The sequence below is a fragment of the Phacochoerus africanus genome, chromosome 5, assembly GCF_016906955.1.
Source record: "Phacochoerus africanus isolate WHEZ1 chromosome 5, ROS_Pafr_v1, whole genome shotgun sequence".
NCBI lineage: Eukaryota > Metazoa > Chordata > Mammalia > Artiodactyla > Suidae > Phacochoerus > Phacochoerus africanus.
In genome coordinates this window covers 118,410,933-118,431,179 of record NC_062548.1, presented here as the reverse complement: position 1 = coordinate 118,431,179, position 20,247 = coordinate 118,410,933, and the positions used below count along the sequence as shown (strand labels likewise).

The 20,247-nt window shown below is 51.5% G+C and overlaps 1 protein-coding gene across 2 annotated transcripts in view; it reads right to left on the bottom strand.

Moving 5' to 3' along the window:
- The window catches only part of ADCY3 (adenylate cyclase 3), a 93,882-nt gene that overhangs the window by 40,901 nt on the left and 32,734 nt on the right, over positions 1 to 20,247 (bottom strand). Inside the window, exons 1-2 of one of the 2 annotated variants that reach the window (XM_047782516.1) lie at positions 19,634 to 19,886; positions 6,058 to 6,207 (exon numbers count right to left, since the gene is read on the bottom strand). In XM_047782516.1, coding sequence (XP_047638472.1) covers positions 6,058 to 6,159 — 102 coding nt within the window. In that variant the 5' untranslated portion in view covers positions 6,160 to 6,207; positions 19,634 to 19,886. Of the gene's footprint in view, positions 1 to 6,057; positions 6,208 to 19,633; positions 19,887 to 20,247 lie in introns of those variants that run through there. The other variant, XM_047782515.1, reaches the window with a different exon arrangement.

The following is a 20,247-nucleotide window of genomic DNA, read 5'->3' as shown; positions in this document are numbered from 1 at the left end:
GCTGTAGTCACTGGCCTACACCAGAGCCACAGCAACGTGGGGTCCGAGCCGCGTTTGCGACCTATACCACAGCTCATGGCAACGCCAGATCCTCAACCCACTGAGCAAGGCCAGGGATTAAACCCGCAACCTCATGGTTCCTTGTCGGATTCGTTAACCACTGCGCCACGACGGGAACTCCCATGGAAATTCTGACACACTGCAACATGGATGAACCTTGAAGACATTATTCTATGTGAAATAAATCAGTCACAAAAGGACAAAGACTGCAGGAATCTACTTCTGTGAGGCACCTAGAACAACCAAATTCATAAAGACAGAAAGAACAGTGGTTGCTGGGGCGAGGGGAGGGGAGGGTGAGGAGTTAATATTTAATGGGTTAGAGTTTCTGTTTGGGGTGATGAAAAGGCTCCAGAAACCATGAGTGTTTCACAGAACTAGAACAAAATATTTTAAAGTTTGTTTGGAAGCACAAAAGACCCAGAACAGCCAAAGCCATCCTGAGAAAGAAAAATGGAGCTGGAGGAATCAGGCTCCCTGACTTCAGACTAAACTACAAAGCTACAGTCATCAAAACCATATGGTACTGGCACAAAGACAAAAATAGAGACTAGTGGAACAGGACAGAAAGCCCAGAATTAAACCCACACACCTACAGACAACTAATCTATGACAAAGGAGGCAAGAATATACAATGGAGAAAAGACAGCCTCTTCAATAAGTGGTGCTGGGAAAACTGGACAGCCACATGCAAAAGAATGCAATTAGAACACTCCCTAACACCACACACAGAAATAACCTCAAAACGGATTAAAGACCTAAATTAGACCGGATACTATAAAACTCTTAGAGGAAAACATAGGCCAAACATTCTCCGACATAAACCATGGCAATATCGTCCCAGATCCACTTCCTGGACTAATGACAATAAAACCAAAAATAAACAAATGGGACTTAATTCAACGTAAAAGTTTCTGCACAGCAAAGAAAACCCTAAACAGAATGAAAACACAACCTACTGAATGGGAGAAAATAATGTGCAAAGGAACCAACTGACAAGGGATTAATCTCCAAAATTTAGAAACCAATAGTGTACAGCACTGTGAATGGACCTGATGCCACACACCTCGAAATGGTTAAAATGGCAAGTTTTATGTTACATATGGTTTACTAAGTAAATATACATATACACACATATGTACAATTTTAATAATGCACATGCCCTATGATCCAGCAATCTCATTTCTAGGTTTTTGGTTTTCAGATTATATTTGCACATGCATAATAGAGTGTCCCTATAAAGATATCTATTACAGCAATATTTGCAGTAGCCTAATGTCTACCTACAGGAGCCCTTTTAAATAAATAACGTTACCTCTATATAACTTGCCCCAACAAGAAAGTCAGCCTGTTCTTTGACGCTCTGGAGCCAGGCACTGACTTCTCTCCAGTTCTGAAAGTCCTAGCTGGCATCTTCTAATGGAAGGCTGTTTCGTTTATACTCACACTCCATTGGTTAGTGTAGCCACCTGCGTGATCTTAGCTAGGCCTTCTGGATAACTTGCTGCAGCATCCACATCAGCATTCGCTGCTCCACCTGTACTCTGATGCTATAGAAGTGGCTTGTTTCCTTAAACCTCGTGAACCAAGCTCTGCTAGCTTCAAACTTTTCTTGTGTAGCTTTCTCACTTCTCTCAGCCTTCAGAGAACTGAAAAGAGCTGGGACCTTGCTCTCGATTAGGCTTTGGCTTCAGGGAATGTTGTGGCTGGTTCGATCTTCTGTCCAGGCCACTAAGACTTTCTCCATATCAGCAATACGGCTGTCCTGCTTTCTCACCATTTAAAAGTGGAGCAGCACTTTTAAATTCCTTCCAAAACTCTTCCTTTGCATTCACAATGTGGCTAACTGGTGCAAGAGGCCGAGCTTCTAGCCTATCATGGCTTTTGATATGCATTTCTCACTACAGTTAACTGTTCTAGTTTTTGATTTAAAGTGAGAGATGTGTGGCTCTTCCTTTCATTGGAACACTTAGAGGCCATGACAGGGTTATTAATTGGCCTAATTTCAATATTATTGTATCTTAGGGAACAGGGTGGCCCAAGGAGAGGGAGAGAGATGAGGGAATGGTCAGTAGTGAGTAGAGCAGTCAGAACACGTATATTTAATAAGTTTGCCGTATCATGTGGGTGCAGCTCATGGTGTCCCCAATTACAAGAGTGACATTGAAGAGCCCTGATCGCAGATCACCATAACAGATATAATAATAATAATGAAAAAGTTTGGAGTAGGGTAAGAATTACCGAAATGGGACCAAGAGACATGAAAGAAGCCAGTGCTGTTGGGAAAAAAACAGCGCTCATGGACTTGGACACAGGGTTGCCACGAACTTTCACTTTGCAAAAAAAAAAATCAATACCTGCCAACTGCAAAGTACAATAAGGTGAAGGGCAATAAGACGAGGCGTGTCCAGACACCAACATTTGGAAATAGAGGACCTCCGAGAGGATACACAAGAAAGATGGCAGCGGCTGTCTTAAGGATGGGGAAGCGGATGATATGCAGGGGGAAACTTACTTTCCATGGTACATCCTTTTTCATACCTTTGTAATGTTATAATACATATGCTTTTAGCTATTCAGACACACACTTTAAAACATTTTAAGGAGTTCCCGTTGTGGTCCAGTGGTAGTGAACCCGACTAGTATCCATGAGGACATGAGTTTGACAAACCTGGCATCTCAGTGGGTTAAGAATCCAGTATAGCTGTGAGCTGTGGTGTGGGCTGCAGACACAGCTCAGATCCAGTAGTGCTGTGACTATGGTGTAAGCCGGCAGCTGCAGCCCCAATTTGACCCCTAGCCTGGGAACTTCCATGTGCCACAGGTGTAGCCCTTAAAAAAAAAATAAAAGAATAAAAGAAAAATTTTCCATAATGTCCAACTTTTGCTTCTTACTATTGTAGAGGGGCTTGTATCTGTCAGACCAACCCTTTAGCCAAGAACAACAATAAACGATGGATAAAACACAAACGAACAGCCATCTGAAGACAATGGAAAACCACCAAGACAACTAGGACTTGAGGGGACAAGATCTGGGGGAACAGAGACACATTTAAGTAAGCCCAACACACTCTGCCACTTTCTCCCTTGCGTCCAGGGTTGAGAGGCTGAAGAGGCAGCAATGGCTGGAGCTCTCAGAACTGGTAAGCAAGGACTCCGAGGCAGAGTAGCGGGGTGAGATCCCGGACAGAAAAGAACCATATAAAGTAAGCCTGACTTTCTCTACCACTGCTCCCCTCGAATCATCTGCCAATCCCTAAGCTGCAAGGGGTAAGAGACCAAGAATCCGGGCAGAAAGTCACAGCTAAGAGGCTATATATAATCAAAGAATAGTTTAGGCAGTCCCTTAATGCTGGGGAATTTAGGGTCCCCCAAGAGGAGGACAAGCCTTTCAGTTAGAGACCCCTAAAGGGTTATTTCCTAAGAGTAAGCACAGAACAGAAACAGATAGCTCTTAGGCTAAAACCCAGCCTTAAATCTTCTCAACTCCCACACTGGATCAATCTGAGCTAACCCTACTATAAACATCTGCTTGTCAAAGACTTTAAAATCAGTGTTGAATATGGTCCTAAAAATAGTTGACAAAATGGAGAACTTAACTAGAAGACTCGAATCTATTTTTAAAAATCAAATGAAAATCCTGGAACTGCCAAAAATATGACACTGAAGTTAAGGAGTCAAGAGATGAGCTCAACCACTGATTTGACAAAGTAGAAGAGAGGATTAGTAAACTGGACGTTAAGTCAGTAAAAATATTCAGTCTGAAGCAGAGAAAGAAAAAAAAGGAAGACTAGGGGAAAAAAGACCCAGAGATTTTTTTTTTGTCTTTTTGCCTTTTCGAGGGCCACTCCCGAGACACATGGAGGTTCTGAGGCTAGGGGTCGAATCAGAGCTGTAGCCACCAGCCTACACCACAGGCACAGCAATGTGGGATCCAAGCCGCATCTGCAACCTACACGACAGCTCATGGCAACGCTGGATCCTTAACCCACTGAGCAAGGTCAGGGATCGAACCTGCCACCTCATGGTTCCTAGTCGGATTCATTAACCACTGAGCCATGACGGGAACTCCAAGATTTATGGAACATTCTAAAAATGTCTAATAAAGGCATATCATACAATAATTTGTATAATATCATATAGCAACTATACTTCAATAAGCAAGTAAATAACAAAAGGAACGACCGTATATCTTACAACCAGCATTATGATGGAAGCCCGAGGATAGGGGAAGGACACCTTCAAAGGACAGAAAGTAAAAAACCCAACAAACTAAAAATCTATATCTGACAAAAAATGACTTTCAGAACTGAAACCAAAATAAACGCACTTCCAGCAAAATTATAAATGGAGAGAATTTAGTGCCAACATTACATGAAAAGCAATTTTTTTTAATTTTATTTTTGCTTTTTAGGGCCGCACCCATGGCATATGGAGGTTCCCAGGCTAGGGGTCGAATCAGAGCTGTAGCCACCAGCCTACACCACAGCCACAGCAACACCGGATCCTTAACCCATTGAGCGAGGCCAGGGATTGAACCCGCCGCAGCCTCATGGTTCCTAGTAGGATTCATTTCCACTGTGCCACGATGGGAACTCCTGTGCATTTTTTTCTCAGCTTTTTTTTTTTTTTTCCTGTGGCCACACCTGTGGCATCCAGAAGTTCCCAGGCCAGGGATCAAAGCCAAGCCAACACAGTGACAACGCCAAGCCCTTAACTGCTAGGCCACCTGGAAACTTTGCATTTCTTTCCTTCTTTTTTTCTTTTTTCTTTTTTTTTAACTGTAGAGAACCTAGAGGGATGCCTCTGCAAACAAGAACCAAGAGACCAAATACAAACAAGAACCAAGGCTGTAAAAAAAAACAACAACAAAAAACACAGAAATTAAACAATGCCCGTCAAGGGACTCAATAAAGCCAGTAAAGCAGAATCCTTTAAATACGTTAAAGCCACAGCAACTGTAACCGCAAGATACTGGGCAACAGAGAAGGGGACCAGTGTGATGGGCCCTTTGTCACACGGAGCTCAGGAAGGTTCCCCTTCTAGAGCCTGTCTGCTGAAAGACATGAGCCCGAAGCCCAGCTCAGAAGCTTCCAGATCTCACTGGTAAACAGAGAAAGAACATCCCCAGACAGAGGCAGCAGGACACATCAGCTGAATGACGCGGTGTGTGCCTCACACGGCACCGTCGAGGGAGCGCGAGGCCTCCCACTGGGACCCGCAGCTACGGCCCCACCTGCGTGGCAGCGTCTTCAACCACAGCCACTTCAGCGCACCCACAGAAACCAGCCAACAGCACCACTGGAACCCAAAGCGACATGGTCCCCAGAGCACAGAGTCACAGACTTTCAACCTATGAGTTTGTTCGGGGGAAGACAACCTACGGATAACAGGAACCTGGTGGACGGAATTTCTCAAGACCTTCGAAAAGCATCTGAAATGCAGCCAGGCCGAAAAGTACTGCAAAGACTGAGTCACACAAGATCCAGCTGGAGGAGGGCCAGGACACAAAGAACAGGGACAGCAGGCGCCTGCCTCCCTGCCCTCGATGGAAGAGGCAAAGAGTGGGGGCCCTGGGGTGGGGTGGGGGGGGGCTGGCTTTGCATCTTCATAAATGACAGCGCAGGAGAAGGCGGTGGGAAGAGTGCCCTCGGGGCAAAGGGAACAGCACCCATGGAGGAGGCTGAGGGATGGACAGACTTCTCCCAGAAGGACCTCCGAGACTAGGGGATGTGGGTGCTGACCCCTGACTGCCGCAGGAAGAGGAGCCCCGAGTGAGCACCCAGTAGATGCGCAGTGAGCATGTGCCCTTGCATGGCCGGGAGTGGCAGAGGGAGCCAGCGAGAGATAACACAGAGGGATGCCTCTGGAGAAAAAGAATGAGAACTCCGAGCCCCACAGGGCCCCCGCAGCACCTGGGCTCACTCCCTTCCAACAGGCCTTGCGCCTGGGCCCCAGGCTGGCATTGCCCCCCAGGCCGCCCCCAAAGAGCCTCACCTGCTGCTGACTCTGCTCCTCTAGGTTCATCTTCACCTCCAGCGACTGGCGGGCCTCCAGGAAGGCCTTGCGGTGCTTGCGGTCCGCCATGTAGTAGGACATGATGCCCACAACGATGGCACACAGGTAGAGGAAGACGTTGGCCAGGATCTGTACCCAAAGGGGAGGAGAGGACAAAGGGTCAAGGCATGTCTTCGGGAGCGAGATGGAGGTGGTGGGCCGGCAGTGACCACGATTCAACCCCAAGTTGCCCAGGCTCCAGGGACATCCCCAGCACAGTTTCTGACCCCTGGGGGGTATGGAGGTCCCAGGAGCAGAGCCTGCCCCACTGCCATGGATGGGTGACACCTGGACGGCTGGCCAGGGACTGCTATTCTCCTTCCCACAGTAGCAAAGCTGGCTGATGCCGGCCAGCTGCGAGGCCTGAACAGTCCCTCAGCCGCTCATCCTGTCACTCGCTCACCTGTGCAACCACCACTGTGGAGCCCTGACTTCTCAGATGCCCGCGGGCACTGTGCTGACTGGTTGGGGAGGAACGTGAACTAAGCCCGCGTCCAGGGGCCAGGCGTGTACAGTCCTAACAGCTGCAGGTGCAATGGGATGTCACAGGAGACCAGAAGAGATCCTAGGCCGACTCAGTTGTGACAGGGCCACCTAACTCGTATGTCACGGGTTACAGGTTTCTGGGATTCCCATGCCTCCTCTGAGCCAACCCCACCTTCCAGCAGGAGAGTGGGTGGCCAATGCCAGCCTCGGAGCTCATGAGGAACTGAAGTGACAGTGAGGGCTGAAGACCGGGTTTGGGACCTGACTTCATCCTGTGAAGTCAGTTTATTGGCACCAAGGGCTTCTTTGGGCATCAAGAACCGTTCCCCTGTCCCTGGTCCCTAGTCTGCTCCCATAGGCTGTCAGAGCCAACCCTGGCTATGGACGTGAACATTCAAACCACGCCTGATTTTCCTGGTGCTGGCTGCTGCCCGCTCCAATCTTTGACCCGACTGGGCCCCACCTGGGGCTGGACCAGGGTCTAATTCCTCTCATTTCTCCAAGCCTCCAAGACCACTGGCCGTGAACCTGTTCCAACAAGGCCTGTTTCCATGTCTGGTGTCTCCCACACCCCCCAAGACGGCCCCACGCTCCCTGCCTTGATTCCTGAGGTCCTGCCAGAGGGGGACAGACCCCTCCTGCGAAGGGTGTGGTCTCTCAAGCAGCAGTTAGGAGGTGAGGGCAGGAAGGGAGGCAGAAATTCTTAGTTGCCGGCCCCAGGGGAAGAAAAGATTGGCCCAGCAGCACATAACGAATTTGGGGGTAGATGAAAACTGCAGGGAAGTCAATTTCAGATTTGCAAATAAGATGGTTTAATGGACAATTCAGGGAAGTTGACTCTAACATTAATTCTCTGGCTCCTCTTGCCTATGGTCTTGCCTCTGACTGTTTTTATGCTTCATGAGGGCTGCTGGTCAATACTAACCATGAGGACGCACCACCGCAGCCAAAGCTTCTTGAAGAGTCAGTACGTGGGCACCCGTCTGAGCTGGGGGGGGAGGGGGCGGTGGGCAGCTCCCAAAAGCCTGCTAAGGAATGAACTCACTGGCAGGTGAGGTGCGTCCTCGTGCTGGCCGTCAAGACACGGGGTGTAGACTTTACAAGCATCTCAGACGGTGGGCTCTGGCTGTACTCCTGGACCTGGGCAGCCCTGATCACCTACACTGTCTGCGGGCAAGCAGGTGATCTCTCGGTCACGTGGGACATCTCCCAGGCCTTCTTCTGGACCGTGACAGCCCATTCCCACCTGAGCGGTCCATAGCAGGGCGGCCACAGGCCAACCCAGGAAACACCTGATAATCCGAAAAGCTGCCCAGTTATCACCCATGTTCAGGGAGTCACAGTACCTCACCCAGATCACTGGGTCTCCAAGCCAGTCTAGTGTGAGATCCAGGAACCTGCAGCAGCCCAGAGGCCACCCTCCTGTGTGAACCCTCACGTTCATGGGGCAGGAAGCTGGTGGACAGGGTCAGGCTGCACCCCATACATCCTCCAGCAGCAGCATGCCGCCAAAGCCCACCAGGGTCCAATACAGCAGCTCCCAGGCCAAGGGTCTCCAGGCGGGCGGAGCTCAGAGCCCAAGGGGGCAATGGAGGAGCTGCACGCAGAGGAGCGGTGCATCTGGACCCCACACCCGCCAATGCTGGCGACTGAACCGATCTGGGACCACAGGCCTGTCTCTGCCCGGGCCATAGCCAGTCGGGGCTGTCACACCACTGGGGACAGAGCTCCACACTTGGGGGTCTTCCTGACTCCACAAACGGGCCCTGCTCGGTCACCACACAAGGACAGATGAGGTGGTCTCTATAAAATGTATGGTGTCAGGAATTACTGCTGTCATCACCCAATGGGGTATCCACCTAAGAAAACCAAACTCGCAGAGAGACCATCAGAGAGCGTCTCTAGCAGAAGTTTCCCACCAAAGATTATAATCCAAAGAGTAGAATAGGGAGTTCCCACTGTGGCTCAGCAGTAACGAACCCAACTAGTATCCGTGAGGATGTGGGTTTGATCTCTGGCTTCGCTCAGTGGGTTATGGATCTAGTGTTGCCGTGAGCTGTGGTGTAGGTTGCAGATGGGGCTCGGATCCTGTGCTGCTTCGGCTGTGGCACAGCCTGGCAGCTGTGGTTCTGATTCGACCCCTAGCCTGGGAACCTCCATAGGCTGCAGGTGAGGCCCTAAAAAGAAAAACAAAACGAAATAAAACCAAAGAGTAGAATAGGATTCTGGTTTGGTTCAGGCCTGGGCGCCACCTATGCAGGACAACACTCCTTTCATTGAACTGCATGTATTTTATTTATTTATTTATTTATTTTAGTTGTTGTTGTTGTTTTTGTCTTTTTGCCTTTTCTAGGGCTGCTCCTGTGGCATATGGAGGTTCCCAGTCTAGGGGTCTAATCGGAGCTGTAGCCACCGGCCTATGCCAGAGCCAAGCAACACAGGATCCGAGCTGCATCTGCAACCTACACCACAGCTCATGGCAATGCCAGATCCTTAACCCACTGAGCGAGGCCAGGGATCGAACCCGCCACCTCAGGGTTCCCAGTCGGATTCATTAACCACTGCGCCACGACGGGAACTCCAAACTGCATGTATTTTAAAAGAAAACTCATTTTTGCACTTGATACAGATGATATAGAAATAAATTCGAGAGGAGCCCTGGACTCTGGCACTGCCCCTCGCCAGTCAGGTCATTTGCCAGGCTTAAGAACCTCCCTGAGCTCCAGTTTCATCATCCATGAGCCGAGGGAGGGACTGACTCATCTCAAAGGTCCCTCAGTCCCAACACAGGTTGGTCCTCATCAGATCTCACTTCTGAGGACAAAGGTTGGGACTGGAGATGACCTGGTCCCCAGAAGCCACGGGAAGGAAGCTGGAAGGAAGACAGCAGGTGAGTTCGAGGTTGGCCAGAGTGCCTGCCCCGAGCTGCCCTGGTCACAGACACCTCATCTTCTTCCCAGCCTGCGTTCTCGGCTCCCTCAACTGGGCCATGCGCTGAAGTGCCAGGTGGGTCCTGCAGGTGCCACCCTGACAGGGAACTCCCTGCCACCTTCCAGTGAGCTCATCTGCTTCTGGACCATTCTCCCAACAGTGCCAGGACTTGGGTCTCTTAGAGCACCCCCAATTCTCTGCAGTTGCCTCAATGTAGAAAGGGCCCTTGGGGGTGCTGCTGCTCTGGTCCACCCCCAGCTCTCTCATGCAGCTGTGGCTATGAGGCCAGGAGGCCGAGGCGGGGAGAGGCTCAGCCCAGGAGGCCGAGGCGGGGAGAGGCTCAGCCCAGGGCGACAGGCTGACTCTCAGCCTCCATGTCCGGGACACAAATCCAATAGGGTGTTGCTGCCAAGCCAGGGAGACCTCCAACCAAGGAAGCAGGGGTCTGCGCTGGGGAGGAGGGCTGGGGATGAGCAGGAGCTGCCCTGCAACGCCATTCCCTGGGGTGATGGTGGTCCCGCTGGCTCCACCCCAGAGGTGCTCAGGTGACTGGCGGGCAAGGGCGTGGCCCTGATGTGCAGCCGGGGCTGGGAGCCCACACGCCTGGCCTCAGGTCCCTGTAGCATCACCTTAGGTCCTAGACTTGGGCATGTCCTTCACCTGCCTTATCGCATTTAATCTTCCCAAGGCAGGCAATGTTATTCCAATTTTACAGGAGAAGGAACTGAGACCAAAGGCTCAAAACTAGACGAGCCCTCATCTCTCATCACCCTACAATGCAAAACCCCACCCTACAAGCACCCCTCAGCTTATTTACATATTTACGACCCCACCTTTCCCCAGAAAGGATATCAGGCATTTTTTAAACTAACATTATAATTCCTGCCCTAAAGCACTCACCATGAGTTGCTCACATTTTTCACCTGAAACAAAGCCGTAAATCTATAGATCTCCACAATCACCAGGATTACCTCTGGGCTCTGACAATCCTAAATTACCTGTTTCATATTTATAAAGGGGGGTGTGCCTCACTTAGCCAAAGGGGGTGCTCCTCAAAACACGCTCAAACCTTGCTCAACAAAAATGAGTTTTGTCCAGAGTTTCCATTGTGGCTCAGTGGGTTGAGGATCCGGTGTTGCCGTGAGCCGTGGTGTAGGTCGCAGAGATGGCTTGGATGTGGTGTAGGCTGGTGGCAAAAGCTCCGATTAGACCCCTAGCCTGGGAACCTCCATATGCCACGGGTGCGGCCATAAAAAGACAAAAACAAAAAAGCAAAAAGGGTTTTGTTCCTTCCGCAGGGAGCCAGCACCAGCACCGAGGCGTGCACAGTGACCGGGACGCCATCCGAGCCCAGGAGCCTGCTGCTGGCCGGAGAAGCCGCAGGTCCAGGGAAAAAACAATGAGGATCGGGGCGGGGGTGGGCAGCCGTCATTTCCTGACACTGGTCTGTGTTGCCTCCTGCTTTTTAAGAGCTGCAGACCCAGGAACATCTTTGGCCATCAAGGAAAGCCTGAACTCTAGAGAGGATCTGACATATGTGTGCCCCTCGTGCTGACGACAAATGGGCTTCTCCCAGCTGAGCCTGGAGCTGTGCTGATCCGGGATTGAGTATATCCCATGCGCCCAGCCAGTGGGGGAGGGGGCTTCCTTTTCTGAGCTCCCTCTTCCCCCCAGGGCTGGCTTCCTTGCACCCACTTCGCAAATACCTCCCACTGACCCCAGCCACTCCCGGCCCAGGTGGCAGCTTCTCCTCTCCTCTCCCTCCCTCCCTCTCCATCCCCTCTGCATCCTCCTCACACAGACGGGGCACTGCTGTCCTCACCCTTCCCTGGTCCCCAGAGCCTCATCTCGCACCGGGCGCTCAGGAACCAAGAGCCGCGGGGCTGGACCAACCAGGTGGCGAAACCACATCACAGACTCACCCCTGCCTCGACCCCTTCAGCCTGGTCAGCAGACAAGAAGCCATCAGACAGCCAACCTCCTGGTCCCCACCCACCCCCCAGAACCCAGGCTTCTAATCAATATCCCATCAATGGTGCCCCCACCCCCCCCAAGAACACAGGATTGAGGTTCGACCGCTCCCAGGACGTTGCAGACCCCCAGGATGGCAGGTGGCGGGACAGTCTCAGAAATACCCAGAGTCTAAGACACAGCATTCAAAGCGGGGAGGGCTGGGGGTCGCGTTCATCCAGGGAGAAGCGAGATGGGGCCAGAGAGGGGGTCTCGGAAACACAAAGATGGGCTCTGATGCCTCAGCCAGTGGACGAGCATGGCCAGGCTTCTCCTCTCTGTCTCTGGACAGTCACCCGAATGACGAACGTGGGGAGCCCTGGCTCCCCTTCCCCTCTCTGAGAGCGAGCGGGACCCCGTGTGCAGACCCTCCGCCTGGCGCCAGTTCATGCCACCGCCCCCCTCCCGTGACATCCCCTAGACTGGCAGCAGTCTTATTTCAAAAGAATTGTTTTTTCTTTTAAACACGAGTTTCAAAATAATGAATAAAATGAATGAATCTCCCAAGTGGGTAAACATTCGGACTATAGCTGCATCTAACCCACGACAGCTGGATCGAGTGTTTACAATACCCCAGCTCAGAAATGCAGCCAGGAGAACATTCCTTCACCAAACGCTTCCTCTTAGAATCTGATGGGTCACAATATCCTGCACATTTTCGAAGGGCCCTCAGAGACAGGGGCTGCTCTGGGAAGGGCACCCCCATCGGGGGTGGCTCAAGGGCCTAGGCTGATCTTTCTTTATAAACTCATCCTGGCCTGCGGATTCTAGAACATTCCCGAACTGAGGCAAAGAGACTGAGAGAGAGACAACAGCTCTGCAGTGTCCATGACCATGTTGGCTGCCCCTGGAGACTTTGCAAAGCTCTGCTGCTGGGGCGAGGCCTCTGTTCATTAAAGCTTAGGTGTTTTGGAAAAAAAAAAAAAAAACTCCCCAAGGAGCTGTGGGGTAGGAAGGAGGAGGCCAGAAGGCACCTCCCCAACCTAAGGGATGCCCGGCCGGAGCCACGCTCTCTGCAGACCCGGGGAGGGGCCTCCTAGTGTAGGACTGCGTGGCAAAGAGGTTCAGCTGCGCAGTCACACAGACCTCACACACCACCGGCAGGCTGTGTGGCCTGAAGCAAGTCTCTCTGAGACTTGGCTTCCTCATCCTCATCCCTGAAGGCGGTTCCAGGAAGATTAAAAGAGAAATGCGAGGCAACACCACCTCACAGAGGGCTTGGTGCGGAATATGGTCTTAATGACTTCTTTTTTTTTCCTTTTCTTCCAGAGAGGAAAAGGGAAACTGGTACCTAACAACCGCATTTTAATGAAGTTTTATAAGAACCTTCATATTCATTATTGCATTTGTTTGTTACAACAGGCGAAGTTTTTTTTGTTTTGTTTTGTTTGTTTTGTCTTTATAGGGCCGCACCGGCAGCATATGGAGGTTCCCAGGCTAGGGATCAAACTGGAGCTACAGCTGCTGGGCTCCACCACAGCCACAGCACTGTGGGATCCTTAACCCACTGAGCGAGGCCAGGGATCGAACCTGTGGCCTCATGGATGCAGTCAGATTCGTTTCCATTGAACCATGTTGGGAACTCTGAAGTTTTCTTATTCTCGTTTTGTGTCAGAGACTTGAAGCCCAGAGAAATCACGTGACGAGCCCACAGTCTCCCAGCAGTGCTGACAATGGAACCCAGGTCTTCTTCCTCTTTTTCTCCCCTCAACAAGCACAGGCTTTGAACTTCACAATATTAAAAAAAAAAAAAGAAAAGAAAAAAAGGTTCTAGGAGCTCCCACTGTGGCACAATGGGATCAGCAGTGTCTTGGGAGGGCTGGGTTCAATCCCTGGACTGGCGCAGTGGGTTAAGGATCCGGCACTGCTGTGGTGGCAGCTTGGATCTCATCCCTGGCTCAGGAGTTCCATATGCCCAGCGAGGGGCGGCCAAAAAAGAGGAAAAAAAAAAAGCTCTGTCCCAGCAGACTGAACATCAGAAGCCAGCCTGACCAGGCACACGTGGCCTTGAGGGCAGGTCCACCGCTGCTGTCTTGCCCAGCAAGCACGCTACCTGGTCACGAGTCCAGTATCCCGTACGTTACTGTCTCCTTAGCGGAGCTGCGCTGAGGCTCAGCAGAGGCTGGGCGAAGCCCGAGGCGCTGGGGGTCCCCAGGGAGCCCAGACCCAGTGAGGACCTGGAGCATCTACGGAGGGGGGAGGTCTACAGACAGCGGGGTGATGCTCCCGGGCTGTCCTGGAGCAAACTAGCGTCCTTGTCCCCAGAGATGACTGGGGTCTGCAGTCACCGTGACCCCGCTCAACACAACGCAAGGTCCCAGCCCGGGCACCGTGACACGCCCTTCCAAGCTGGACCCCCGTCCACCACGCCCCTCAAAACAGAAGGGCCTCCAGAAGCTTCCTACTTGTTTAACAAAGCTCGGACATGCCTCTGCTAGAAGACACTCAATGTTCGGCCTCTTCCGCAACAAAGAGGACTTCAGAGATAGGCACCTGGTCACCTTGACACGTGCTGCAAGGTCCCTCATGACCTGCTGGGTGGCCAGAACTGCCTCCCAGACTGTGCACTTACAACCCTCAGGGGGTCCACTCCAGACTGAGACATCATGGCTCCCCCAGAGACGTGGAACAGGGCGGCCCTGACCACTGGGCTCCAGTGTCACTCCTGTGTCTTGTACCTGGCTACTGCCCGCCAGGCTCCCCTTGCTCCAGCCACACCGGGCATCTCGCTCCAATCCTCAAACACGATGTGCTATTTCAGGGCTCTTCAGCCCTAACCAGAACATCCGCCCCCGCACCCTGCCAGCTCAGGGCCACACGATGTGACGATGCCCTGATTTAACCGGGCCAAGCCCCGACTCGTCCCTCAGAAACTGTTAGTTGTTGTTGCCATTTCAAGATTATGTCCACATCCCTCCCTGATTCCCCAAACAGAACTCTCCACGTGTCCATCCATTCATCCACCAACGTAGTCAGTGCCCACCCTGTGCCAGGCAGGTGCTTGGGATTTAGCGGCAAATAAGGCAGCAAGAGTCCCTGCTGTCATGGGGTGATGATCTGGTGACAATACACAAATAACAAATGAATAATTCAACAACAAGAGTATCCAAACTTAGCAGAGAACAAAAACAATAAAGTGACTGGGCAGCTGGTTTAGACTGAGTGAGGGAGGGAGAGCGCGGGCCGATTCTTCAGGCCCTTGTGGAGCACAGCGCAGCCACGCCCTTGCCACTGCTCCATGGAAAGGGATGTGTTCCTCCCGCCTGCTGACTCTGACCACTTGATCTGCTTTGGCCAAATGGATGCCAGTGCACATGACACGACCACGTTTTTGAAATGTGTTTGCTTCCCCCGTGTGCTTTGGCTGGTCTGATGAGAGCAACACACACCAAAAGCTCACTGGTCCAGCAGAATGAGAGACCCATGGAGCCAAAGTGAACTCAAGCCACAGCTTGGAGCTGAACCCAGCCTAGATCCATCATGTGAGCATGAAATATGTGGCTGTGAGCCTTTGCGTTTGGGGCTGTTTGTTACACAGCACTGGGGGAAAACAACTGACTATGGTTAGGTGGTTGGGACAGGTCTCTCCCCGAAGTGGTATCATTTAAACTGAGATATGAATGACCAAAAAGACTCAGTCACAAAAGATCAGAAGAAAGGGCCTCCTGGATGGAGAAGACACTGTGCAAAGGCCTCTTTGCCGTGAGACAAGCCTCCCGCCCCACCTCGTGGGCAGCCGCATGTATCATGCAAAGAAGCAAGGAGCACCGGAAGTCAGGCTGTGGTACTTAACGCACACTTGCAGCCACAGGGCCTGGCACAGCTACTGGCACAGAGCAAAAGTCAGCTGCACAAACGGCTACAGGAGAATGAAGCCGACAGGAGAGTCCATTCTCCACTTAGGGAGAGAGCCAAAGTCCAGCTACAGAAAGGCTGGACCAGCCGTTCTCAGCTGGGTGTGGTGGTGATCTGGGGCCCCTAGGGACCATCTGGCAAGGTGTCTGGGGACATGACTGATTGTCACGACGGTGGTGGGGGTTGCTCCTGGCATCTACCCGGTGGAGCCAGGGATGCTTCTGAACATTCTACAGCACAGGGCAGTCCCCAAGTGCAGAAATGTCCACCGCCAAATGTCAGCAGATCTGAGGCTGAGAAACCCTGGCCCAGGGCAATGCCTTCTTCCTTTCTGATTCCTGAGTCATGCTTCACATGAAACATTCTTAAGTTTCTGTATTGCAGAACAGAACTCTGAGAACCAAGATAGAACAAGGAGATTTATTTTTACATCCATTGCAGACCCTGTGGGCTAAAAGGGTGATACTACTGATACCTGCTGAACATAAGAACACGGCAGCTTGATAAATGCACTCATGATGGGAGAAGGCCCAAGTGTCAGGGGTAGAGACAATTAAGACCAGAGAAGGGGACCCCAACGGTCTCCCTGGAGGAGAAGATGTAGGAAGAGCATCTCGCAGTTGGCATTTTATACTGACCAAGGGATTATTCGCTGGACGTCTTTAGACCATGTTAGGGGGAGTCAGTGAGCCCTTCAAATTACGGGCAGAAGTATGTTTTGCCCTTTTCTGCAGAGCAAAGTCCATTGCTTTCACCAGATCCTCAAAAGGGTCTGTTAGTCCAGATGATTAAGAAACACAAAACTCATCAAAAGCTCCCCATGTCCTCTTGCGGCTGCACCACAGAAACAGAAGACATTAGGTCACAGCATTTTGTGTCTCTTCTTACCACTGTGACCCCATCAGTCACCTTGGTCTTTTTCTGCAGGCCACATAGTTCTCATTCTACTTGCAGGAATCTATTTTAAAATGTTCAATCATGTTTGGCTTCAGATTTTTTTTTTTTTTAACTCAATCCTCCTGAATCCTTGCTAAGTGGCAGACCCCGTGCTGGGCCCTGGAGAGGGAAAAAAAAGGACCTCAAGAGCTCAAGTTTGGAGTTCCCGTCGTGGCGCAGTGGCTAACGAATCTGACTAGGAACCATGAGGTGGTGGGTTCAATCCCTGGCCTTGCTCAGTGGGTTAAGGATCCAGCGTTGCCGTGAGCTGTGGTGTAGATGGCAGATGTGGCTCGGATCCCACGTTGCTGTGGCTGTGGTGTAGGCTGGCGCCTACGGCTCCAACTGGACCTCTAGCCTGGGAACCTCCATGTGCTGCAGGAGCAGCCCTAGAAAGGGCAAACAAAAACAAAAACAAAAAACCAACAACAGCAACAACACAAAACCAAAGAGCTCAAATTTACGAGGGGGTAAAGCAGCTACGGGAAATGGAGAAAGCATTGCCTGAGGCTGCGGGAGAGGAAGACAAGTCAGAAAAGACCCCTAAGAGGGAGTGAACTGGGCTGGACATGCGCAAGGGTGGGTGTTCATACACACTCACAACAGGAGCTTATGCACATATTGATCCATGGATGCTGGATGGTCCAAGTAATTTAAGGCAATTTCTAGCTGAGGACCAAATGAAGGACAGGCAAAACGTGATAAACCACACACTTATGGGGACCTCCAGAATCAGAGGGTTCCTTCCACGCTGCCTGCTCTCATCTTCTCACCTCTAAGTAATCCCACCTGCATTTGCTGCAGAGACCCTGACTTTCTGGAGCTGTCTTTGAATGAACTTGAGAACAAATGTACCAGCCCAGAGGAACACAGAATTTGGAGACAGAAGCAGATTTCTAGAATCCCAGCAATACAATCATCACACAATCTTAGAGTGCGAAAACGAGACAGGGATCCCCATTTGCACAAACACACCAAAGCCCCTGCTTCACACGCAGCCACGGAACAGAGCAGACACCCGGGTTTCCGTGGACTCCCTGTCTCTCAATTCGAGATGACTCAGAGCTTGAGAGCAGAACTTTCTGCAGAGTCTCATCTGCAGAAACCGGTGTCCCTCTCCTCTCCTGAATCATGCTTTCTCCTTGGGGAACTGATTCCCTCTCTTCTCTGCCTTAGGGCTTCTTTGGGATTACTCACCACTGCTCAGCCCTGCAGCCTCTGAGAGCTGCCTGTGGACATCCGGCGTGAGTTGTTTCAGTCACTGGTCCTGACTCGACCCATCAGGGCTTATTCCTTAGTCTCTATTTCTCCAGGTTCTGGACCAGGTGTGTTGCCATCCCAAGGATGACTGATTACAATGCAGATTCCTGGGTCCCCCTCCGACCCCCCCGAGACTCAGGAATCTAAATTTTGCACTCCCCAAGTGATTCTCTTTTATTCAATCACTGTTCTGGGTGGTGGCATAAATATCAAAACAAAGCCAAGATCCTCCAACTTTCCTGGGTTGTTTTTTGGTTTTTGTTTTTTTTAGGGCCGCACCTGCGGCCTATGGAAGATCCCAGGCTAGGGAACTTGAATTGGAGCTGCAGCTGCTGACCTACACCACAGCCACAGCAACAGGGGGGTCCGAGCCTCATCTGCAACCTACACCTCAGCCTGGATCCTTAACCCACTGAGTGAGGCCAGGGATTGAACCTGCATCCTCATGGATACTAGCGGGGTTCTTAACCCGCTGAGCCACAACAGGAACGCCCCAACCTTCCCGGTTCTTTAAATCAAACTACAAACATATGCGATCCCTTTATGTCACCTCCCTGTGCCTACTGCCTACTTTCCTTCTGTCCATTTATTCTCTTCCCTTTTCATCTTCTGATCCCTGGTGCACCCCCAGCCTGAGTTACTGCACCTCCTTACCCTCCTTCCTGTCGGACTGGCATCTCTTCCATCTGTTCACAGGCAGATCCACTGAGTGTTTTCCGTCTATTGACACTGTTTGATGTGTCCTGCATTTAATTCGGTTCCCTGGATTTCAATTCAGATTTCCAGTCACATTCCAAGTTTCTTTCTCCCGGTCCCAACCCTTTCTCCCCCTGCCTCCTAGCACCTGCTCTCAGCACAGCCAGCCCACACTCACCGTCAGAGACACTGACTCGGGGGGATCGTCCCAGGCCACACACCAGTCCTGTCCACGCGCCATCTTCGTCACATGACACACAGAGACTTTCAGATTCCAAAATCCAAAAGTAAAGGCCCAGCAAACCACCCCTGCTCTGAAATTTCCTCCTCAACTGTCTTGACTTAGCATCCCCTGCGTATGCTCCCCTCCCCCTCCTCAGTGGTTCCCAACCCCGGCAGCACCTTAGAATCACCTGGGGGCCATGGACCCCGGAACAGTGCAACCAGAGGCCCAGACACTGACACCATCAAAAAGCTCCCAGGTGACTCTGTGTCTGTACAGGCTGGTTGATGGGAACACCTACACTCTATATACATACAGCCTCGCTCTGCAGCAACACCCACGCTCTGTGTATGTACAGCCCCATCGACGGGAATAGCCACACTCTATGCACATAGAGCCTGGTTGGTGGGAACACCCACGCTGTGTGTGTGTACGGACTGGTTGATGGGAACATCCATGCTCTATGTATGCACAGCCCAGTTAACGGGAACACCCACGCTCTGTGTAAGCACAGCCCTGGTTGATGGCAATACCCAGGCTCTATGTACACACAGCCTCGCTCTGCAGCAATACCCATGCTCTGTGTATGTACAGCCCCATCAATGGGACTAGCCACACTCTATGTACATAAGCCTGGTTGATGGGAACATCCACGCTCTATGCATGCACAGCCCAGTTAACGGGAACACCCACGCTCTGTGTACATACAGCCCTGGTTGATGGCAATACCCACGCTCTACATACTACAGCCCCAGTCAATGGGAATACCCGAGCCCGTCCCAGTCTCCCCCAACCAGCCCCACCTGAAGGTCCCATTGCTACCAGCCAAGGGTTAGGACCCCCTGACTGTGCACCTCAGGTAACCGGAGTACAGACCTGAGTGTGTCCACCGTCAGCCTTCGGTCACTATCAGAACCTGCAACCCCCCCCCCCCCCCCCGCCCCTGCCGCTGGTGCTCCACCTCCAGGGGGTCATTCACTCCAGCTGGTCTTCCTTGTCCTCCTCTTTCTGCCTCCTGCCATCCTCTGGCCCAAACCCTCACCTCCCACGGGGCTGGGCACGGACTCATCTCCCTGGACCCTCTGTGGTCCTGCTGATTGAGCACCGGGGATCACATACCAAAATTATCTTTTTCCAAGTTTCACCTCCTGCTCCGAACACCTCAGTAGCTGCCAATCTTCCAAAAGATAAAGTTCAAAATCCTCATTCTGGCACTCGAGGGCCTACATACTCCAGCCCATGAACTTTTCTAAATATCTCCCACTGTCCCCTGATATAAACCATCTGCTTTGGCCAAGCTGATGTCCCCAATGTTGTCACCTGGCAGGCACTTCTGACCTCAACACATGTCGCAGCCCACACTCTGGAGGCCCTCAAAGTTTTCTACTAAAGCACATGGGGCGGAGCTTCACCTCTGCCCTTGCTGGGGTGTGTGGATTTTGCATTCTATTCCATAAAAGCCCATGTTTGTATTACTTTTTTTTTTTTTTCCTTTTTGGCCGCCCCATGGATATGGAGTTCCCAGGCTAGGGATCAGATCAGAGCCACAGCTGTGTAGTCCACACAGCAGCTACAGTAATGCTGGATCCTTCACTATGCAGGTCTGGGATCGAACCCTCATCTCAGCACTGCAGAGATGCCACCTATCCTGCTGTGTCATAGAGGGAACTCCTATATTACTATTGTTAAATGTCTTAAAATGTTTGCTTTTGGCATTCCCATTGTGGCTCAGC